The 25,256-nt window shown below is 37.4% G+C and overlaps 1 protein-coding gene across 1 annotated transcript in view; it reads left to right on the forward strand.

Moving 5' to 3' along the window:
- MYO3B (myosin IIIB) overlaps positions 1-25,256 on the forward strand; it is a 191,987-nt gene that overhangs the window by 141,956 nt on the left and 24,775 nt on the right. Inside the window, exons 32-33 of the mRNA XM_031058556.1 lie at positions 6,209-6,272; positions 7,156-7,294. Of these exons, the coding sequence (XP_030914416.1) occupies positions 6,209-6,272; positions 7,156-7,294 (203 nt within the window). The remainder of the gene's footprint in view (positions 1-6,208; positions 6,273-7,155; positions 7,295-25,256) is intronic.

Below are 25,256 nucleotides of genomic sequence, written 5' to 3' on the forward strand. Positions count from 1 at the left end.
AAAACTTACAAGACCTCTCCGGCTGAAGCCATTCTAGAGAAGTTAACAGTTATTTCTTTTTCCATGTATGCTCATAGAATTGAGTTTTGTTAGCTTCCATATATACACAGCACATATATACAGCCTTTAAAGACATTTAGCCACCAAACTGACATTTAAATCAGTGTCCAAATGCATTTAGATATCTGACCTGAAGATGTCCATGTAAAATAGATTGGCAGTTCAGGTCTTGCACCCAGTCCTGGTTGCAGTTTACAGTCAGATAGATAAATACCTTTTGCCTGGAGTTGGGAAAGTGCCATTACTGCTGGCAGTTCTTAATTAAAGAGAGATTAAAAGAGCAGCAACCTGCTGCTCTTTTAAAGATCTGTGTAAAAGCTGAGTTATAGTGTTATATGTAAAGCACTCAGTTTTACTAAGTCATGAATTTCAAAGTGTTTAGAAGAAATGAGTACTTTAAAAAAATTAATTCAGGAGAAGAAATTGAATCTCTACACCTAGTTCATGCTCTTCAGTGAATGCAGGACATAGCAGACTGAAGCTAATAAATTAGATGGCTTTCTAATTAAATGCACACATTTGTTCATTTAGTATTACATGTTAAAATGTTTCATGCATTTATATGCTTGACTTGGTTATCAAGTTAAATGCAAAGCTGATGTCACAGGTACCTAAGGATGCATTGAGAGTTGGCAGATATCTCTGATTGGAGTAGAAATAGATAATGTAAATGTTAGCAGGGAAGTGGCTTTGTCTCATTGAAAAAATGTTTTTCCATTCAGTTCCACAAATCTGTGGAAGTGTCTGTGACTCGTGCTGAAACAGGATCCTGGGAATAATTGTGCACCTGGGAAGCTGACACTAAGTTTTAATTATTCCCAAAAACCAAGCATGTATGAAACACTTGCCAAGCCTTTTCCTGACATCATCAGGCACTGAGAGGAAGCAACAGGCCTGCGTGGCATCAAGGAACTGAATCAGAATCAAACCTTGAAAGGGGCAGTTATTTTAAAGTCAAACATGATCAAGACATGAGTAAAACATGGTTCAAATGAGGAAAGTAGAAGGCTTTCTGAGCCATTTTTACAACAGCTGAATAGCTGATTTACCATTCTGTATAGAGCTGAATAGGCAGAAGAAAAGGGAGGAGTGTAATGGAGTCTCCTGTTTCACAAGGAGAGCACAGACACCAGCCTTACTTAATGTCTGCCTCCATTTTGCAATTGATCATTGCAGAAATCAAAAATGCTGCATTTTGCAATGGCATAGCTAAAATTTCAAGTTAGTGTTAGGGATCTTTTGAGCTAATTAGAAATAATTTATGGAGAAGTGAGAAGTAATTTTCTAAAACATGTGATTTGAACTTGTTAGATTGACATATCTCTAGTGAATATATTTTTCATAAATTTTCTTGCTTAGCAGGATAATCTACAGTTCAGTGACTAAAGACCTTAATCTATGCTACCTTGTTCATCTTCTTGTTCAGACAGAGCTGTCATTCTTAAGTATCTTTAAATCCCTATAGAACCCCATCAAAGTATCTGTAACCTGCGTGTTCCACCATCATCATCCTTTCCATTTCCTTCCCAAATGAAAATTGTTTTAAGTAATACTGATTTGATACTTCCCCTGGAGAACACTTACTGCATTGTTAGTTTTTTTTTTCTAGCTTACTGTACTATAGCTCAATGACTGCTAAACATCACAATATAAGTTAGTTACATGTACACAATCAGTGCCATCAGGCTGTGTTGTATAGAAGAAGGCATTGTTCCACCTAGTGACTTTGCTATCAGTTGGGTCTTGTATCCCTTGCTCCTTGGTTTCCTTTGGAGCTCTGTGTGTTAAGAGTAGAAGATACTGGACATCAACACCAGTTCACACTCTTGAACTGAGTTCATTGTGATTTTTTGCCCTTGTATCTTTCTCTTTTTACCTATTTTGTGTCATGTCCAGGCTTTGGTCCGCTTAGGTTCTCAAAACCATTATTTTTAGTAATGACATTCACATGAGCCTTACAGAATCAACATTGTATAATAGTCAGTACAAAGCTACACAGGCACATCAACATAGATGTTTAAAAAATTATAGACAAAGAATAATTATCAGCATTTTTCTTTTCTACAGGAAGTATGCATGTGAAAGTCAAGTTCTGGAAATGGGTCTATTTCTGCTTTCTGATGGCTTGACTGATGAAGCAGAATCTGATTACTAAATTTGTATCAGTACTAAGTGAGTGGTGGTACAAGGGCTTGGGAGGGTAGGATTGAAATTAGAAGCAGTTACATGAAATGTAATGAACTGCAATATGAAAGTCAATAGTTGTTCAAAGTTTACATTGTGAGGTTTACTAGCAGTGAGGATACACCAAGTCACATGTGCATCATAACATTTTGTCATCACTGCCAAGACTTGGTTAAGGTAATATATTAGAGACTGCCCTTGAAGAAAATTAACAAGTCCTTTGGCAGCAAAAATTATCACATATCTCTGTAAACCATGGTAAAGGAAGATGTCTAAGAATGATGAAAAACTAAGGATCACATGGTATTGTTTCTCCTGTCATGAAAGGCTGATGTGAAAACAAACTGTTCTCTGTTGAAAATCCAGAGAGAAATAATGGGCTTGCATTGCAACACAAGAATGTTAGGTTAGACGTCAAGAAAAGCTTACTAATGGTATGTTGAGTTAAACCCTGTGTAGGTTACCTTGGAGAGTTTTGACAGCTCCACCACTGCAGGTTTTAAAAATCAGGTTAAGCAAACGTATGGGGAAAAAAATAAATGTAGCTGATTTTTCTCTGAAGATGGGCATGACTTAGATGATTTGTCAAATTTTTTTTATGATTTGTAAACACATAGTGACTTCTTGAACTGTAACATTTCTGAGCCAGTGGATTTGGCATTGCAAGCCAGATTTTATAGCATGGTAGTGCCACCAACTGTTGCGGCATCAGTATGGGAAGTAAGTATAGAAATGGATCTAGAGGAATTCTCCACATCTGCTTTACTTGCAATGGTATTGTTGCCGTGCCTGAAAAATGAGTGAGGTTCATTTCTCAATGGTTTGCTACAGCTGGAGGCCCATTGAAATAGCCCACAATGTGGATTTACCTGCATGGGCACTGGTGGATTAGCACATAATTACAGTGTCCTGCGTATCACTGAGAGATTAAACGTGAATTCAGTCACATGAGCCTTTGACTTGATCTGCAGCCTTTATCTCACTAAAGTGAGGTTCACTCTGTCAGTCAACAACAAAACCTTCCAAGAATTCTTTTGATTAAAATGAAAAGAAAAATAATCACTGTGTTGATGTGTTTCTGTTCTTCATGGAGAGCTGATGGAAAGGGTCACATCTCTACATTTTAAACCTATTTTTTTTCAGGATCTTCTGAAGAATGCCATTGGGTCTTGGTAATTTATTCCCTTACACCTTTCCCATACTTTCTCCTTGGGTGATTTCAGTTTTCGTCAAGATCATATTGCAATTTCTTGTATAAGACATCTTTTGAATATGAATTTTCATTTCTTTCCACAAGAAAAGCTGGTATAAAGACATTCTGGTTTCCTTTAATAGCTTCACTTTCCTATTTTTAATCATAGCAAACATTGAGATTATTGCTTGTGCTGAAAATAGGAAGTCTGCAATCCTTGTGGCATGCAGTAGAATACATGGGCCTGATTCTGATGTCATGTGAGCTTCTAATTACTTTACTGTTCCTAAGTTTAGTTACTGAGGATTTTTAAAGGTGTAGATGGGAATTTGGGCACAATTTTCTAGTGTCATCTAGTTTTTTGCTTGTTCCCACCCCTTTGGAATTTTTCATCTACCCATGGAAGGATTGAATGGAAGGATTGAATTTTTTCTATTCCATAAAATATTGCTTTTGCAAAATGAACTGTATTATTTCTAGTAGGATACCTAGTAGTGTTTCTAACATTTTCCAAAGCATTTAAATAATGAAAGTAAAAGGGCCATTACTTATACTGGTAATGGCCAGAGTAACTCCAAAACTAGGTGTTTTTTCTCCAGCATAAGTTAATCTCCATTACTAGATCTATGTTGCTATGGTTCAACTTTCAATGCTGAGGATAGTGAGTCTATACACTATACAGATGTGTAGACAGGCCTTAAGAATCAGTGTTTCTTTTCCAATGTTTCTTGCTAGTGGAGTGATTTATAGACAGCCTGTATGTGAAGACTGAGGCGTATTACAGTTCAGTAGCTGAACAGTCAGCAGCAAATTGTTGAGTTGCCTGACTGAAACCAGGCCCATGAACCCAGATCTGCAGCTGATTCCACGTTTTCAGCAGTATTGCCTGCCAGTTTGACATTGTGGTGGGCTGACCTTGGCTGGCTGCCAGGTGTCCGCCAAGCTGTTCTGCCATTCCCCATCTTGTCAGGACAAGGGAAGAGCAATGCAATGAGAGGCTCATGAGTAACAACTAGTACTCAAGTGCATACTTCTGGTAGCAACAGTAATTCTGTGGAAGGTTGGGCTCCCTTGCAGCAAATACAACCCAATTTAGGATTGTTTTAATCAGAAACAATTCATCACTGGGATCCTGACAGAGAGTTGGGATTTAGGGGCTTCCAAATTCCAGAGGCTGATTTTTGCTAACTTAAGCTGTACAGAAGGGAAGTTGCTGATTTTTGCCTTTGTGCTTTAAACAATTACATAAGGTCCCAGTTGTGGCAAGGTTGTGTATTTTTTTTAGTAGAAGATAAAGATTATTTTCATGCTGCTTATTTAAATCCAGATCCAAACCACCCCAAAATCTGAATATTTAAATTTATATGATGATTCAGTCTGGTTTTGGCATTGTAGGCCATTTGCAACGTACTGATCTGACCCCAAATGTTGATTTTGACATCCAGCACAGTGATATTTGAGGATTATTAATCATTTTTACCTTGTATGTGATTTATTTTCAGAAATATTGGGGAAAAAGGGAGTGCACCATCTCAAAAAATGCTTGAGGAAATTTTTGGGAAAAGTGGCAGGTTATCTAACCAGTGCCACTAAATAAATTATTATCTAAATAATATATATACAAGATAAATAGTAATAAAGAACTTTACAGATAATATAGTATATGCACAAATGCAGTGTAAAATACAGTCCTAGACATATGCTTTACTTTCTACTTTAAGAAGTGTGCCAGTACTAAATGATAAAGCATTTCTAAAATGGATCCCTTCCTTTCCTCCAAGGAAAACACAAGTTTAAATTCAATTTACATTCTAGGGAGAATGTTTTTCTTCTCTTCCTTTGTGTCAAAGAATAAAGGGGGACTTAAATTCCCCTTATCTGACATGCAAGTCCAAAGTTCCCTCATGAAATTGAAACATTACAGAAAAGATGAATGTTTACCATGTTTATGAACTTCATTCTGTTTTGACAATGAAAAAGTCTTTGTTTTGATCCCAGTTTGAGGATCATGAGCATACCAAATAATTTCTATGAGCCTCAATTTTTTTAATCCACTAAATGAAATTGGTAGCATCTTTTTTGGTATTGCATAGCTGAAGATTCTGAAACAAGTTCTGTCTGGGTGGACTTCACTGTTGAAGAAATCCATTGACTTCAAAGGCCTGACAACGAGGATCACGGCCTGCAGAAGGTTTCTATGTTAATTTAATCAGCATTAATGAAGTAGGAGTTGGCCTTTAATATTTTTATGGTGACATAATGTGATGGTAAAGTAGTAACAGATATAAACAAAGAATCTAAGACATTTTACTTCTTGCTCTGTCTTTAACCCACGTGGCTTTAGGAGAGCACATGTGTTTCACTTCTTGCTCATCCATCAAATTTTGAGTGTCTGAGTTTGAATTCTGTGAAAATAGCTTTTCACAGCCCTGGAAAAAATATTTTATGTAAAATCTTAGCAAATTAATACATTACTTCAATTTCATTACATTCTTGTAAACTCATTTTACACATCTGTACAGACGCACACATTTTTAATGACAAATTCATTGCTCATAACCTGTTGCTGTTTTTAACAGTATGCACTTTCTTATAAGAGGAAATGGGACTGGTCTGGGTTTTTTTCTGAATTGGTTGTATGTGCATGTTTAAAAATTGGGGGAGGGAGAAAAGGGAAAATCAGCAAAAAAAGTGTGTTTGCCAGTTAACCTTTTATAAGAGTGAAGAAATTACAATATTTAAACTAAATTTTTTCTTTTTGTTTGCTTTTAGGCAGCAAACCAGTAACCAGTCTTCTCCCGTGATGCCTGATTTTCTTGACAAACAAACTAAAAAGGTACTACTAAGTTTATATTCTAAAACAACATCCCATTATAACTTCAAATTCCTGAGTCCACAGTTCTGCAATGTGTTCATGTCTGCTTGGCATAGCCATCTGAACATGAAACCGTTAGTGATGTTTTGAAGTCTTTGAGACAAAAGCCTGCTTGCTAAGAACTTTAGTTCTGTAGAGAGACAGGGAGGTACAGTGAATAAGAGAATCAAAAGGCTGGAAATTTGCTGCTGAGAATAAATGCTAGCTGCTCCCTGAGGTGATTTGTCTGTGCACTTCACTTTCTACAGATGTTAGAGACTCTTTTTTAGTAAGGACCTGAGGTTCTTTGGTAGCACTTTGATATCCTGCTCGAATTCAATATGTGAAATGGAGGAGTCGCTCTGTGACTTGGAGCACAGCATAGTCTTTGAAGTCTGATCCAATTTTTGCTGCTTACCATTTGATGTTGAAAGGATGAAATGGAGAAAATGTACAGTTTTTGCCAGTAACTCTGCTGAGCATATGTAAGATTAAAAAAACAAAATCCCTTGGATGATGTACTTAGAAATGTTAAGCAGATTAATACCTTCCTATAGCTTTTTCTAAAGATACAAATTAACTATGAGAGGAAATCAGCATACAGTGCATGATATGATTTAACTGCATGAGGAAAGGGGATAAATAAGTTAAATGGAAAAAAGTAAACAAATGTTTGTGACACGGGTGCTAAGTCGGTGTTGCTGAAAGCCACAAGAATCTTATTTGAGTTAAATCTAGCATTAGATGTTTCAGAGAGTCTTGGAAAATAACAAGTTGCTCTCTATGAGATCACAGATGTAAGTTATCATAAGCAAGTGGAATCAATACATTTCTTATGTGCCTAAACCAGCATTCTTTATTCCAGAATAATTTGGATGAGATTTCTGCTTCTCCATTTATTCTAAAACATTCATTTGAAACGAATGATTCACAATCAATTAGCCAATCCAAGACAGTTGCAGACCATCAGTTGTCAAGTCTCTTGACATCCTGTAAAAAAGGAGGTAAGAAATACAATAAAGTAGCAGAGATATTTTGTTTACTGCTTATAAGCTACATGTTGCCAGCATGTAACTTGTTTTATATATTGATGAGATCATTTAACAATCCCTTGAAAGGCAGGAAATGTAACGGAAAAACTTTCTTCTATACACTTTCACTCTGGAAATATGAAAAAGTCCTTAAGTCTCTGTATTACAGAGGTAAAAGTAAAATGATTTTTAAAATACACTTTCTGTTAAAAGTGTCATTACTAATCTCAAAATACCCTTTTAATGAAATCAAATCTACCTTCAAGAGCTTCAGCTTTCCTTTGCCTTCCAACCTCAGAAGTCAAAGACGGTAATGAAATCTCTCCTGTTGGGCAGAATGAAAGACGACTGGTTTGTTCACACACACAAAGATTCAGTCAGCAGCACGGGAACATCTGCAATACTTCTACAATCTATGCAGTGCAATTTTGTAATTTTTATTTGCTGTTATGTTACTTTTGCCATGTTCAGCAAGAGTTTCAAAACTTAAAGTAAAACATTTTGACATTTTTTGAATTTTACCTGGTTTATCTTTGGATATTCCACAAAATCATTTCCTTTCAGAGTACTTTTCTCTTATCATGGGTTTTATGATCATCCTATCTTTGCAAATCCATGAATGCAGACTTTATTACTAGACTGTAGAATAACTTTCACAGTTTAAGATGAAGTAGGTTGATAATGTGGTATCTGTAACCAGAGCCAAAATGTATATGATAGTAAATTAATTTCCAGATTAATACTGAAAATTAGTTGTTTATAATGTCATGCTATTAATTAACATTACTGTTTATTTGTTTAATGGGACATCTTTCGTCTCATAAATCTACAAATATTTATCTGAATAATTAAGCCCTAATCCTGCAATTTATGTGTTTAAATTTTACAGAGTTCAGTAAAACAATTTTCAATGTTTAATGTTTAATTTTCAGTGTTTTACCTTTTCAGTGTAAAGGTAAGATAGGTATTTATAGGGAACTTGTTCTGTTAATTCAATGGTTTTCCTCTTTTAAACAGGCATAATGTGCTTTCCATGCTAAAAAGTGAATAGTATTTAAACAGAGCAGATTGAGAAATCCATTCTTCCCTCCTCATGCATTTCAGTCCATGTTGGTTTTGAATCTGTAGTGTGGAACTGCAGGGGAAGTTTGCATTGCTATCTTAAATTATTGCATGTTAAATAATAAACCTGTCAAACAGAAATATCTTCATTGCAGCAAATCCTCTTGAGGGAAGCAGTCAGGGCCCAAATCCATCATCTTTACTCTCACTGCATATTGTATGTTACCTTGCAACTGGTCTCCTTGAAATCAAAGACCTTGTGTCTGAGGTAAAACAATTAGAGTAAAACTGGCAGAATTACACCCTTAGCAAACATAATTCAGAACCCTTACTCAGTAGAGTGTCTTCAAAAATGTGAAATGATAGAAGAATAAAATTTAAAGAGGAGATAAATGCAACATTGATCTGAACTATTGAACAGACATCTATATTTAAATGAATTAGCATGCAAATGCAGAGAAGTAAGGAGTTTCCTAGATAAGCATGAAAATATGCAGATAGATGATCATATAAATCACACTTCAGTGAGTAACTATTAAGGAAGTAAACCTGGTGAGGAATAATAACTTCTTTGGGTGCTTTTAAAAGCACGGCTTGCATTCAGAGATGCAGATGCTTTCACCTGCTGCTCAGTCTGTATTCAGCTGTAGTGTATGAAGTACACTTTTAAGCAGGTAGTATTCTTACACCTACTGTGAAAACCAAGTGAAATAGGAAATACCTCTTTGGAACAAGAAAGCGTGTATAAAAATATGTGAGCTTTACAGTGTCGGGTGATACTACATAAGCTGCTATTCACACTAAAAAGCTACCCACAAGGTAGTCCAAACAATGCAAAGACTGTTATTTTTCATAGTGAAAAATTTTTCTGCAGTGTTAGAGACTGATTTTTAGTTCTCTGTAAGTTACATTACAGGCAGCACTAGTCTGCCAGCTTGGTGGTGCTTGGACCTGAAATACAAAGGCCAGTGGGAAAGGGAATGTAACAGGTTTCTGCACTGGTCCATGACCCAGTTATGAAGCAGTGTTGGTGTTTGCTTAAGGAGTAAGTCTGTATGCAGGCTTAAGCACAAAAGGAAGGACAGGCTGCTTATTTGTCTTGAGGCCTTTGTAGGTGAGGGTCTAGTTCAGTCAAGAGGGGGCAGAACACAAAAGGACAAAATGGTTGATATGACTTTGCATGTTTTTTTATTAATTGAGTGGTCTGTTGTCTCATATCTTGTTATCTGGCTGTCTAATAGCACGGGCTGCCTCTTATTAATAACAGATTGGCAAAGGAAGAATAGAGAAGGAAATTTCCACAAAAATCATGCAAAGACTATACTCTGTAATTAATACAGAGACAAAAACCTCTTTTTCACATCAAAAGCCTTCTCACTGGGTCATAGAAAGACTGAGTAGTATGGCCAAACCGCAAGCACAGCAAGTGCATGCATGTGCTATGGTTCTATAGAGTCACAGGGGCTGGCTTTACACTGCACAGACATTCCCCTGCACTCTGCCAGAGCACTGGGGCAAGACCAGTAAAAATGCTGAGGATTCCCTCCAATGTTTCTGCTGTACACAGTGCCTGGGCAGAGAGTCCAGTCATTAGTAACAATTAAGCCAGAAGTTAATTATTCTAGTCACAATATAGTACTGAAGAAATCGAAATAATATAATCTCCAGAGGCCAAGTAGTGATATTCTCATAGATGAGATAGAAAGTGAGGATGTTTGAAATTATTAATGAAGAGTGCTTCATAGGGAATTGACCAGTGTAACTTTGCTTCAAAGGTAAATGTGACAGATTTTCTGAGATGCAAAGGAAATACATTTGCAAAAGGAAAGCTAATAGTATCTCTGCATTGACCAAACGATGACGTAATTTTTTTTGCTTAGCACAGACATTTTGAACAAGTGAGAAAATACACAAAGAGTCTCTGGCCGTGGACATTGTTTCGTGGGAGAACAATGTGACTTATGGATATGTTCAGTTTATGCCTTGCACCCTACATTGCAATGCTGAAACTTTGCGAAAAGTAGAGAAATTTGCCAGGGTTCTGCGAGCTCTGGAAGTATAGTCTTCAGTGTTGTCTATAGCCACAGTCTGAGGCAGTGAATAGTCCATTTCAGTACAGCCTTTGATTTTAGATTCTTTAATCTTTTATATTTTCAAAACTAGTGGAAATTAGGACTTGGCATGTTTCAAGCTGGAGTCCCATTAGTCAGTGACCCATTTTTTAATGTTTTTCTTGCAATTTTTTAGGTTTTTTAAAAATGTTGATAATTTTTTCTCTTCCTATCTGGTAAACCAATCATAAAATGGGGTTTGGTGAATGTAGCTGTGCTGGGTTTGGAGAAATGTATGAAGTCATTGGGTTTTGCACTGATGAAGGACAAGCAGATAATTAAACATGTCAAGTTACTGCTTGATGGGGAGGAAAGCTGCTGCCCACCTTGCCCACTGTGGACAAGTTTTGGTAGGGGCATTGTAGGCATTGGAGACGTTATTCCCAAAATGTTACTGTGTGGTTGTCATCACACAGATGATATTTACAGGCTCATCATCCTAAACAAGAAATTAAAAATAATTATGACTTCATTAGAAGTTCAGACTTAACTCCAGTTTTAAAGAAGTGATCCAACTTTAATGCTAAGAAGCATGATCATGTTAAAATACCCAAGCCAAAAAGAACAGTGGCTTGGATGTTTGATCTTTGCTTCAGAGTACAGTTTTCTTTGTCCCAGACTTTATTATTGAAAACACTTTAAACTGCCTCAATCCAAAGTACAGTCTTGATTCAATGTCTTGTGCTTGCAAGTGAAAGGTGCTTAAATATAGAGAGGTACATTACACTACATGGTAGTTTAATGTTGTAGTAGAGTTTTAACTCTGGTCTCATTTCATTCTTATTTTTACATTTTTTGAAAAAAAAAGTTAATGGCTATGGCAAAGCAATAATCAGTAGTGACTTGGAAATGGGGGCACTTTTTATCCTTGTATTCACAGAAATTCAATATCTCAGCATGACTGTAATATCATAGTATTAGAGTAAAGAACATGAAGTATCTCACACCAAGTGTGGTATCAAGATCAGGGTGTGCCTTGTAACGAAAGATGCCACTTTGTGCAAATAGAGAGAGATCAGGCCAAGCCATTCAGCTGTTGGTGTAACTCAGCTTCCTGCTTGATTTCATTATATAAAACCTTCCTTTCTAAGTAAAAACAAAACCACTGCTACGTGATGTACTGTGAAATACTGCATGAACTTTCAACTGCTTTTCACTGGCAGATGGGATGATACTGACACATAATGCCATTCCTTTCAGAATCCTATCACTCAGGAATTTAAAGGAAGGAATTTGTAATCTATTTAGAATTACTTTTGGTTGTAAACAGGAGTTTTGTTTCATAATTTTTAAGCTCTGCACTGAGACTAATCTTACACTGAGGGATATAAATCACGGAAAACTTGACCATAGTCAGTAAAATCATAACAGTGAGCAGAATCGGATCTCTTGCTTATAAAAAATTGACATGAAAAGTTTTCTACATATCTGGGGTTTAGGGGAGTTTGGGGCAACAGGGTGTGGAGTGTGAGTCCTATGAGGAGCAGCTGAGGGAGCTGGGGTGTTTAGCCTGGAGGAGGTCCAGGGGGACTTTATCACTCCCTACAACTTGCTGGAAGGAGGGTGTAGCCAGGTGGGGGGCAGGCTCTTCTCCCAGGTAACCCGCCACAGGACAAGAGGTCATAGTTTTAAGCTGTGACAGCAAAGGTTTATGTTGGACATTAAGAAGAATTTCTTCACAGTAAGGGTGATTAAACATTGGAATGGACTGCCCAGGGAGGTGGTGGAGTCACTGTCCCTGGAGGTGTTTAAGGAAAAGACTGAATGTGGTGCTCAGTGCCATGGTCTAGTTGACAAGGTGGTGTTCAGTCATAGGTTGGACTCAATCTCAGAGGTCTTTTCCAACCTAGTTGATTCTAGGGTTGTCTTTCAATCATTATAGGAAAGGATAATCACCTTTCTAGGCTTGTGAGGCTGCATGGTTATGCAGATGGATGCTCTTGGAGAGCTTGGTACTGTGCATTGCATTGCACATGGTGGGACCCTGCAGGAGCCCCTAGGAGGGACCATCACCTCCCACCCAGTGGAAACCCTGAATTTTTGCTTTCTGGAATTGTACAGGAGCCTTTCAGCTTCACTAGCCATTAGGGTGAGAAACGGTACTCATTTTCAGGATTTCAGTTCTTTGCCATATAATTCAGTGGGAATTTAGAAAATCTAACTGCAAACATAAGTGACATCGGTTGCACTTCTCTCAGCCTTATGTAAATTTTTCAGCTGAGAACTTGCAGTGATGATGTTTGCATTCTGAACTGATTCACCCATCAATGGTTTCTGTTAAATCTTTTGCTACTCTGTAATGGCATGATATGCAGCCTGAATTTTGCCAAAGTATCAGACCAACAAATCTGAAAAGAAATTGGCTGTTCATAAATCTTTCTGTACTGCACAGCTTCTTAATTGTTTTTTTCCCCTCCAACAGGCAAAGACACAAACAGTGGCAAGTGATAAATACAAGCTTTGATTTGTTAAACACATGTTAGCTCTATGTTTAGCCCTAGGCAGTGAATTTCATTATAGGCTGGTTTACTTCTGGATTGGTTATTGTGATTGCTTCCAATGCGAAAAGATTTGACCTGCAGCCATGACTGATTAGTATCAGAGGTGAGAGATAAAATAAGATGCAAGTAAACTGCAGAGATAAATTGCAATAGAGTTCTCCAGAGACAACTCAGTACTTGTTCTATGTAAAACAAGTTGAAATTCAGCTTGTAATGGCTGCATTGTGATAAAAATGGATTGCAGAACTCTCTCGTTGAAATATCAAAAAATACAATAAGAAATCCAAGAAATTTAATGAAGTTGAATAATAAGTATATGATAATGCTGTGCCAAAACCCTGTAGGTTTGAATAGGGGTTCAGTTTCTCCTCTTAACACATAATGTCCACTGATCCAAGCTGCTGTTCACCTGCTCTTTCTCTTTTCCATCCACAACATACAGATTTGTTTGAATACTTCTTTTTGTTGTATCTTTGTGAGTAGTTAAGTTTTTTGTCATGCAGCACTTCACTATCCTGTTGTTACTGTTTGAAAATTCTTTTAAGTATTCCCTATCAGCCTTATTTTTGTTATTTTGCCGCAGTTACTGGTGCTCTGAATCAGCAGCATATCTCAGATGGCTGATGTACTCTGGCATATAGTATTGCTCCTAATTCATTACTCTTCTGTTTCTAGAAAAACCACACAATTTTTTCTAAATAAACTTGTTTAGCATAAGTACAGCGAAAATAAGTCTAATAATATTTTCACAATGGCTTTTTTTTTTTTGCAAATTGCAGAATTTTTTAACTTTTTCTCACATCAGAAAATTGTAGATAATTTCTTTATTTCTGGGTATTTCGTAAGAAAAAGGCTAAGACTGTTAATTGTTTGCTTTTATGAAGCTATGATTTAATCTGCTAGCTGTATGTTACCAAACAATTTCTGGATGTTTGCTGGTATTTAAAAATCTGAATTTACTCTATTGAATTCCCCACAACTGAGTAGTAATAGCTGGATTTCACATCTTTCTAGAAGACACTGCATCCTTTCACAAATTATTTTTATGATTCTTCATAGATACTGTGAAGAGATAACATGCTAGTAAAAGCAGTAACATAATTAATGTGATGTTGCAGAATGTTACATGAGGTGTGTGGGACAGTTCAGAAAGTACCATAACAAATTAACTTCTAATGTATTTTGTACAGGTTTGGATCTTTTTCCTCTCTACTAAATTTGAGTTATTATTCTAATGGATTGTGATTAGCTGCTGAAAATCATATACAGCTCAGTAGAAGCCCAAACCATGGCATATAAAATGCATGGTTGACCAGTGCAAATAAAAAAACCGAAAAAACCCAAACGACCCTGGCAAGTAAAGGGTAGATACTGAGGACAAAATGTTTGTAACCACATATGTGAAGATGTAGATAGTACAAGTTACTCATAGATACGGTTTGATAAATAGGTATTCCATTCACTAAATCATGAACTGGTTCTGAAGCATTTGGGTGGAAAAAAATTGCCTTACATGACTTATTCATTAACTCTGCTCATGACAATGATTGTATTACTTGGCTGTCCATCATTACTTCTCTCTACTCACTGGAAGTATTTTGTATTTCAGTTCTCTCATGGATAACCTCAGATGATTCTAATGATTAGGCTGAGTAAAGCGACAGCCAATAGTAGCTTGTTGCAGTAATTGTGAGCTTACAGAGCTCCCTTCTGACCCCAGGCAAGGATAATCTTTCTTGAGGCTCTTCCTTGCCTATGGAGAGAATTCCAGGAAGAAGTTGTTGTGCTCAAGTGTTGGCAGTACAGCAGAAAAATAGTGCCACACCCCCACCTTCCTGGCTTATAACACCTTTCCCCTGAGGGAAGGTCAGAGTACCAAAATCACAGGAAGTGTTGTTACTGATGCCAGTGGGAAAAAGAGAAGCTGCTTTCCTTTGTGTGGTCAGGCAGGCAACAAGCATATCTTAATCATAACACAACATGTGTAAAAGAAAGGTTTATGAATTCTAATATTTCTTTTCCTAAAAATACCTCAGTACCTGTTCTTTGTCCTTAAGGTTTGTTCTGCCTTGTACGTGTGAAAACAAGAAGCACAGCTGTGTAATTACTAGGTATTGCCTCTTGCTTGTCAGGTTGGTGTGCCCTAGCAAGCTAAGTCTGACAGGGAGAATGCAGACGTGACTAACAAGCTGAGTGGCAGTAAGAATACCCATGAAGATTTGATCGTCTTTAATATTGATATTTTATATGTCTTTAATATATCCTTCTTCATCTGACTGTCTTACATTTTGTTGGGAATCAAATATAGATAATGCATGTGATTGCCTAGTACTAAAAAGTTGGAAAGCTGTGCCAGCTCTTTACCTTCAGTTACAGCTAGTTTTTGTCCTAGGAGGAGCTTCTTCAATTCTTTGTCTGTGGCTTTGTGAGTGTAGTGCTATTCTTGGGACTCCGTCACACCAATGTGCTTATGTTGCATCCTGCACACACACAAAAGTTACATTCAAAATAAGGAAAAAATATTACATTGTTCCAGCCTCTTTTTGTAGTTCTGGGATTTGCAAACACCAAAAATGCCCTGCAGCAAAGTGGTGCAATTGTTTTTTCTACATTCTTTTAATGTTGTTCTTTACTGCATATTCTTAGTCACGATAAAGAGCATGACTATCAAATGAATAACAGCAAGCTTGTCAGTTTTAAAGGGCTTACTTGGAAAGAAAAAAAACAAACCAACAAGTAAGTTTTCTGCAGGTCTAAAAAAACCCCTAATTTTAGTAGCAGCATAGATAGGTGGAGTTTCAAAAATTAAGAACAACTAGTTGCTATAGTTAAAAATTGGTAAAAGGGCTACTTGTGTGACAAAAATCTTTGACCTGTTGATTTGTTTTCAGAGACAGGAGAATTCAGGTCTGCATACTGCCTCACCTAATGTCCCAAAAGGGCACAAGAACAAGATTCCCATTTGTGCTAGCCCCTCATATTTTGCTCATCAGACTTTGAGACTAAGTGATATCAATTTCCTTCATCTCTTTGTTGTCAATGTGCTTCCAATTAATATTTCATTCATAAGAAACTGATAAATTGGAAGTTCTTAATCTCCTCACGAGGATTTGCTCCTTGCAATGGTATTCAGAACAGCTGTAAGTTCAAGTCTATAGTATATATCAGTTTTCTGACTGCATATCCGGGCTCACACTTTGTGCCTTTTGATCATTGATTTAGGGCCCAAAAAGAGTAAATTCCTCAGCTTCATATCCAAAGGAGCTTAACTGCTTTAGAAAAATGAAATTTTGCATGACTATATTTAGATACTTATTTGTAAACCGTAGTCTACTTTAAAGCATTCCCTGGGAAGAACATAGTCATCAGACAGCCATAGGCAGGCATGTCTCAGGGCATTGCAAATGAAGTAGGATTTTCATTATTGTCTTTCATCATCATAAGCAACTTACAGCCTAAAACTTTGAAAATCAGATTGCCTACATGGTCGTAGCATGCCACACAAGCTGATCATTGACACATATTGAAGAAAATCATTGTTAATTCACAGAACTCTCTTTTCTTGTCCCACCCACAAAATAAATATGCACGGTCAGAAAGCATCTGCCAATTTTCTGCTTAAATTCTGTAACTTGTTTGTAGAATTGTAGTCACTTTTGGTGTGACTTGCAAGGAAAAAAAAAGAGGAACCAATCTAATTTTTTTTGAAAGAGATTATAACAGTAAGGCAGAAAATGGTGACCATGGTAGATGAAACGATGCCGAACTTCACATGTAGGGAAAACGTGTGACAGACATGGACAGACATCATGGAATTAAAACCAAGCCAGAAGTGGAGTGAAGAGGGAATATGCCATCAAAGAAGAAAACCTGTGCAGACAAGCATGATAAAGAAAGAAGCAAATGAGATGAAAAACGAAAAAGATACTGTTCAATTTCAGTATGAACAGAAGGCTTGGTAGCCTTGGCAAATGTCCTCCTGCTTTCTGTAGCATTTCTTTGCTCATATCTAGTTTTTCAGGAAAAGTGTAATTCTAGTTTAGAGCATTTGAAAGGAGAATTACAATTAATTCTCTGTTTTAAAAGGTAAAATCTTTTTGAATGGCAATACTTACCAAACAGTTTTCTTTGCTGTACTGCCCAGAGTATTGCATCCCAGTTTGCAACACTTTCTATCATTATTTGCAACATCAGGCGTTTTTTTTATGCTTAGGAGGCCTGTGTCTCTGAAAGGGTAGAGCATTAATTGGTCCAAAATCTTTGAAAATAACGAAGAGACCAGATGAAATAAGGGGAATTTTCCCTTGTGTAATAACAACCTTTTCTTCAGTGATCTTTTTTATGTTCTGTTTATGAACTTTGGAAGCTAACCAAACAAACAAAAAAAAGATAACAAAGAATGTAAGTATCTATCGTCTCATCAGGAGAAGAGACAAGGTAAAAGACAATACTCTAGATAGTACAGTGAGTTACACAATTAATTCAGCTTTAAAGCAAGTTTCTAGAAATTAACTGAGACAGGAGGAATTTAGATTACCTCCACTGGATTTCTAAGACTTACTGTCTTACATTCTGTATTTCACTATTACATCCATTGCAGCTGTACAACCACGATGTTTCTGTCTTTGCAGACAAGGACTGAAGACATTTTCATTGTTATTTCATAATGTTATTTTTAATTCCTCTGTTTGTGCCCATCTCCATGTTCAGTGTTGGACTTAAGCAAAAGCTTTACATTCTTAAATTTAATGATGTTTAGTGTCAAGCCTAAATTCATTAATGTGTGACTTTATGACCTATGATTAAACCTATGACTTTATTACTGTAAACCTGTGAGAAGGACTTGAGGGTTCTCATGGATGAAAAGCTGGACATCAGCCAACAGTGTGAGCTTGTAGCCCAGAAGGCATGGCTCCATCGGAAAAGGAGTGGCCAGCAGGTCAAGGAAGGGGATTTTTCTCTTTTACTCTGCTCTGATGAGGCCCCACCTAGAGTGCTGTGTTCAGCTCTGGGGTGCTCAGCGCAAGAAAGACACGGACACACTGGGATGAGTCCAGAGGTGGCTGTAAAGATGGTGAGAGGGCAGGAGCGCCTCTTCTACTAAGACAGTCTGGGAGAACTGGGGTTATTCATCCTGGAAAGAGAAGGTTTCAGGGAAACCTCATTGCAGCCTTCCAATGCTTTAAGGGGGCTTGTGAAAAAGAGGGAGAGCAACTTTTTGCATGGGCAGATAGCCATAGGAGAAGGGGGAACCATTTTAAACCAAAAAAGGACAAATTTAGATTAGAAGTTAGGAAGTTCTTTACTCAGAGTGTGGTGAGGCACTGAACAGTCTGCCCAAAGAAGTTTTGGGTGTCCCTTCCCTGGAAGTGTTCAAGATCAGGTTGCACAGGGCCCTGGGCAGTCTGGTCTGATGGGTGACATCCCTGCCCATGGCCGAAGATTGTAACTAGGTGATTTTTAAAATTCCTTCCAGCCCAAGCTTTCTATGATTCCATGGCTTTCTGCATCTTATCTATCTTTCCAAATGTAATGGAATGTTGGCAAGAGCTTTAAATCAAGTTCACACTATTCTAGAGCTTTTTGTGGTAACTTCTTGACATCTTATGATTACGCAGGGTGATCCACAGCAGAGGATGTGGATGTGCCTTTCTTTCTGGACATAATTCTTTAAAAGTAACAGCTTTCAGCTCTATTGATAGTTGCTTTTGAGAACCAGAACCAGATTTATTGTTTGAGTTAACAATTTAGGATCAATATTTAAGGTCAGCCTTTACCAGTGGGTTATCAAGATCTTTTGTCCCTTGTTGCTGAATGAGTGTGTCCCAGATTGGTCTCTGGTTAAAGCCATTAGCTAGTGAAGTAATAATAACAAAAAAAACCACCTTACTGGAAAAAAACTTTCTTTGTGTTCTTGTGTTCTTTCTTTATGCTCTGTTAAAAAATAAAATAAAATTAGTGGCAGATGACATACATATTCCCTCAATATTGTCAAATGCTGCAAATATGAAATCCCAGGAATAAGAGCTGCATTTTCTGCCTTTAGGTTTGTAGTTGCTTTACTGTAGTCAGGAAAAACCAAACTCAGGAAGTACATGTGCTCTGTAAAACAGCTGAGTTTAACTGTAAAGGAGTTAGAGTTGTGTCTACCATGTGCTTTGCAAGCCAACTGGAAAATTGCAAGTGCTGGGTTGATGCAGGACGAATGTCTCTCATAACCTCTGAGAAGGTACAGCAGAGGAAGATGTCCCTATATCTGCAGAGGGTGCTCCCGTTCAACATCAGCTGAAAATGGGAAAGACTAGAAGATGTGGGAGAAATATTATTTCTCAGGGACTGCAGCCCTTTATCCTGGTGGCTTTTGTTCAGGTTTGTGCTGCCCTGCCTTAGAATGATTCCTATCCTGAGACAAGTAGGAACAAAGAAATGGAGCTGGCTCTGCATGCAGTGAGCAGGCCCTCTGTGCTAGGAATGTTCTTCTCTGAAGAGGCCTCAGGGCAGCTCTCAGTTGGGCCTATTATGCTCAACATCATCGTGCATCTTCATGCTGCACCATGAGCAAGCATGGCTGGTCTGAAAATCTAGCCCATTGTATCTGGATTACATTTGTTAAACTAATGCTTGGGGTTTTGTCTGGCTTTGCTCATACCAATACCGGAACATTGAGTAAGAACAGCAAATCAGAAACAAAAAACACAAGCATTTTAAAATATTGCTCCCACAGATTTGAGCCCCAAGTGTGTTTTAAATAAACATTTTGAATTGTGGCTGGATTTTTGACCAGATTGTTTCCCCTGAAGGATCTTGTGAAACAAAAACAAACTGAACAAAACAAGTTTTGATGGGATGGGTCTGTGCTTGTTTTCATGTGAGCTGATGACAAAGCTCAGAGCAGGAAGGCAGCAGTGTGCTGGTGTCTGGTGTACATTGTGTTCTGCATATTCCCAGCTGACTTGCCAGGAGTGATCTAGAACTGAAACAAGAATCCATTTTCACTAGGGCAGAGAAAAAGAAGTCATCATTAATCTAAAACAATTTGGCTGTTTTAAAACAGTAGACTTGGTTGAGATGATATCCTGCTTGTGGCTTCTTCTCATGTGAGTGTGTGGCCTGTGATAGGTTAGGAAGGTGAGCACTTTTGAGAACTATCCTATCTCTTGTATGGCCCATGAAAGTAATTTATATTCTATCACTGTGCCCTCTGTGCTTCAGTGTGGGTATATAATTTCACAAAGGAGATGAGGAAGTGGTTTGCTTTAGCTTGAAGCTGTTTCCAGTGGAATTCCAAGGTTATATTTATGTGAATGTGCCATGCATCATGGGATTGTAGTGAAGAAAGCAGAAGGTTTCCACATCCAAGCGATGAAAAAAAAAAAGGAAAGTGATGAATGCTTTGCTTGTAATAGCTGTTTGAATTTATTTTAATGGGGTCACTTCCATGACATACTGTAATGCAGTTTCTGGAGATGCTGTATCATTGAGCAAAGTAAGTCTGCTACCTGAAGCAGAGGTGAGAGTGGAGTCCCACTGTGTAGTATTGTGCTTAAGTTTCAAGACAGGAGACTGGGAAAAAGTGATACAGATTGTTAATGGTATTGCTTGTCAGACTTTTTATTTAGCTTCAAATTTGAAAGAGCTACTCCTTTATTTCTAAACCTTCACATTTGCATCCCTTTGATATGAAATACTTGTGAACTAACTAGAGAACAGAGCTGTGAGTTCAGTAGCCAAGAGATCCTTGATTTATTAACATAGAATTTCACAGGCTTGTGTGCAACATCTCCTTGTTCTGCATATAACAAATGCAACAGTCAGAGGCAGAGGTTCATCACAAAGGTCCCAGTACTTCAGGGTGTGGCAGTGGTTACCCACACATCTTGTTTAGCATTATAACAATCATTGCCTAAGTAAGACCATTCAAATTTAAAAAAAAATTGAAATCTGAATTCGAAGTAACTGCTTAGAATTAGATGTTTATAGTACAACTTGAAAAGTAAATGGGTTGAACAGTATAGACAATATAGCATGGCTGTGAACAGACTTTCCTATTTGACAATTTTCTTGTTTAAGACAAAGATAATATATATCTGTGTTGTGAAACAGTAATGAGCAGTAATTACGATTTAAATACATAAAGCATTTAAACTGTAGTAACTAACTGCTGCATTGTCCCCTACAGTGCCATTAAGACACTTAAAGGGGAAATTTAAATTACTTCTAAGATATTCTGTTACCTAGTTACTCTAAACACAGTTGGGGATATACAGTTGCTGCTTCAATTACTAACACCTTACTAATTATGCTTTTGCAAGTAACTGTGGGAAAACATTTTAATTTAGTTGCATAGAAATTTCAAAATAATATTTGTGGTGCTTATCAGACTCCTGAAAATTTAAGAACTCTGATGTGCCTTCTTTTTGGTATATGTGTATGACTATGGCCTACAGATTTATGTGAAATATGTTGAATTTTTAGTGTGGTCTTTTGCAAGATGGCATTTGAAAAAAGAAGTCTGCACTGAACTGGCGAGTTAGGCTATATCTGCAGTTAGAAGACTTTGAAACTGTAACTGTACTGCAGATGTATGACAACAAATTTCCTTTCTGGAAAGACATGCATCATAGGAAAGAAGTTCTTAAAGCAGTTTGCCAAATGGATTGAGTCGTCCAGGTCAAAAAAACAACAGTGTTTCTGGCTGAGGACTTCTGCCAATCCAGATGATGTCAAGAAATAAATGCGTTGGTAGCCTTTGCTGGTATAGACTATGCCTTAAACTAGACTGTTGTTCAGAGCAGGGGCCTTTCTTTTTTTTTTTTTCTCTTTCACTGCCCTTACTGCTATGGACCTTCTGCTTGGTGTGCACCCAGGGAAGTCATGGTTTATGCGTTGTACCATAGGATTAAAGGGCTCAGGTTTTCATTTTGAGTGGACCCTGCCAAGCATGGCCTTGTGATGCAATTTAAAGAGGAGTGATGTGTGCTCTTAGATGTATTTGAATAAGCACCAGTATTTTGTCCTGTAGATTCCTAAAATAACCAAAATAAAAATAAAGTTTTAAATATATCAGGCTGTCAGGTTTCTGGCCTGTACTCAGAGCTCAGTCAAGACAGTAGAGAAGGTCCCAGTGGATTTTGGATAAGATCAGAAAAAAATAAAAATGAACTAAATGGACCCTGCTGTGCCAAATTTCCCAAAAAATGCCTTTTCTGATACTGAGGAACAATTTTTATTTTTTTTTCCAAACAAATTTCCTGTGGTATTTCTCAGCAGACACAGAGTTTTCAGAGCTGAAAGGTAGGGAATGGATACCTTACACAAGCACTACACACATTCTCTGGGGCAGGCAATGTGCTTGCAGCTGTGCAGCATCCTCCCTCCACCTGTCAGAGCGTGGTAGTACTGAGTAAGGTTTGGTTTCCACAACTACATTTGCTTAATTTATCCTGAAAACTCTCAGCATACACTTCAACAGTCTAATGTAGGTAGAGAAATTTGACAGGGCTAGCTAAAAATATTATGTATTATAGGAAGAGCAAATGTAAAATGATTGGCTAGACTTCTGTTTTCAGACTAATACATTCATGAACCATATTCATTCAACACTAAATCCAAATGCTTCCCATATCATTGGAGATTATGTACAGTGTGAACAGAGGCCAGTCTCATGTATCCTCTTTGCTCTTTTTTTGTATTGATAAGTCCCATAAGTTTCTCCTTTCTGCTTAACCATAACGTTCAGACAAATGGAAATGCACGCAAATGCAAGTCTATTCATCAGCAGTGTGCTATGGTGTTGGAAAAACTATAGATTAATTAAGATAACAGGATATTCTGTAAACTTCAAAATAAATCACTGTGTTTTTAATGTCTTACAAAGAAGGTGAGTTTAAAAAAAAACTATAGTGTTCTTCTAAGGCAGTGCATCTAGAATTACCTCAACCTGTGAAAACATTGTTTTCCATACAGAAATTAAATTCATTGACCCCTGTTATGTACATGTTCTTTAATGGTCTTTTGCTATTTCTAATGTCAATTTTAGGTACAGCTGAAGCTTAACAACTGCAGTTTATGTGGTCATTATATAATTCATCCAGATTGATCAGCTTAATATCTGATTTTTCAAGATTTCCTCACAATTCTGGAATGTGAGCAATGCAGATATTTTCCTTTTGCCCAAGGCAATAATAGATGTGGTGTGCAAACACTGCTTTAAAGAGGGTGTCTGTCTGCTGATTTACATATTTTAAAAGTATTAAGATCAAAAGTAATGAGAATTTAATCCATATGGCATGTAAAAGATAAATAGGAATATTAATACTGTATCAAATACTAATTAAAGGAAACACCAGTCCTATTTTTAAAATCTTGCATGCAGATGAAAAAGAAGTCATTGCAAAGTTAAGATCTGGTTCTTAAAGAAATTAAGAATTTTTTTCAAGCCCAGATTGTAACTGAGACTAGGTTCATATGCTGGGCTAAATTCTGTTTTCATAGTACTTCTCAGTGTCACTGGAGTACTCCTTTCTTTCAAAGTATCTCATGTGGTTCTAAAACTGAAAACTGCCATCAGCTTTACTACCAGCTTTTAATATGGAAATTTCTTTCCATTACCCAAGAAGCTGGAATACCAGCTAACGCCTAAGTGTACATGTCTAGGCTCTAAAACTGATTCATGGGAACCATGTTGGATTTTGATCAAGTCCTGTGTGAAGATTGTAGCAGGGGGTGAAGAAAATGTTTTCATCTCCTTCGAAGAAAACCTTAGACAAGAGTGATCAAGATGAGCCATAAGTTTTCTGTGTCTTTGGGCTAGACTAAACTTCTGTCCTTCACTGTTATGGAATTTGTAGGTGAAAGTACCTTGGGATGTGTGCTCCTGGCAGAGTAACAAGTACTCAGAAAAACTGGCACTGGTTGTGCTGGAGTTAGAAGCTTTAGTGCAGTGCCAACCTAACACTCCACACACACAAATCAGCCATAGCTAGACATGTAGAAATGTATCATGGAGATACATTTAGTGCTTCATTATTTCTTAGACTGTAGACCTTCAGTTCTCTATTAAGTCTTTGTTATAAATATTAAGAGGTGGTGTATACTTTTAACAGAGGAGTTAACTTGCAGTGAAAAGTTTCCTTTGAAATATGAGAAAAATAAACAGGGAGAGCTTATAACAAGTTTTGCTGGTACTGCAGAGTCTTGTAAATGAAGGAATAAATTTATCATTTGCTGTAGCAGGCTGAAAAAGACTTAGAGTGAATAACTAGAGTGATTTTTCTTCATTTGCCCCTTGAAGAATATGTGTACACCAAAGCTGTCTGAGACACAGCTGAGCCTGCCAGAGTGGAGAGAATAGTCTAAAATGTTAAATCTTGCTTAGTCTTGTGCATTACTCAAACTCTAATTCTTTCCTGTAGGTCTGTGGTTCCGATGTGTTTCTATATAACTACAGCAAGTAGTTATAAATCACTATAGAGTAAATCTTGCCCTCCACATTTCATTTGAGGAAATGGGCTATGATCAGTGGACTGTTTTCCGCTTAGAGGTTGCAGTGATTCTACTGTAGAAGGCAGTAAGACACACTGCAGATTGCATAAACCTCCAGTGTTGTTGCTGTGTTCCCTTCAGCCAGATCAGAGTGGTCAAGACAAAATTGTTTCGGCAGCGGATCAACAAATCACAATTCTTCTGCAACCTTCCATCCACTTTCAAAGTGCTACACCATTCTAAAGAAAATGGTACAGCCACACATCAAGCATGGACCAGTTGTTCCATGCATGCATGGAGCAAAATTGTCCAGGAGCTGTCCTCTTAATCCAAGAGGCAATTTGATGTAGAAGGAAAAATGCAGTCAACTAGAGAAAGGATATGAAGGAGAGTGCTGTAAAACATTCCCAGCTGCACGTATGTAAAGCCATTTTAGCCAATCCAGCAGATGATAAGTGGGGATATAGACCCATCTGCTTCTTGTCCTCTTCCAGGAAATATTAGATAGATGCAGTAATTGCACACTGTGCCCCTTCTTTGCAGTCAGTCTAAGGATGATTTCACAAAGGTACCAGCCTGGGTACATCTAGAAGAAGCTGAGCTTTGTCCTGGTGAGTTAATGCTTTTTTTCCTCAGTTATAATTTCAAATATCTGGCAAGAGTGCATTGGCTCTGTGCCTTCTGAGTCATAGTCTCCCTGGGAAGGAAGGATGTGGTTAAGCTCACTGAAGTTGTTTTGTGGACTGCTGAGTAGCTACAGGGCCTTGCATCCCAGGT

The sequence above is a fragment of the Geospiza fortis genome, unplaced genomic scaffold, assembly GCF_000277835.1.
Source record: "Geospiza fortis unplaced genomic scaffold, GeoFor_1.0 scaffold112, whole genome shotgun sequence".
NCBI lineage: Eukaryota > Metazoa > Chordata > Aves > Passeriformes > Thraupidae > Geospiza > Geospiza fortis.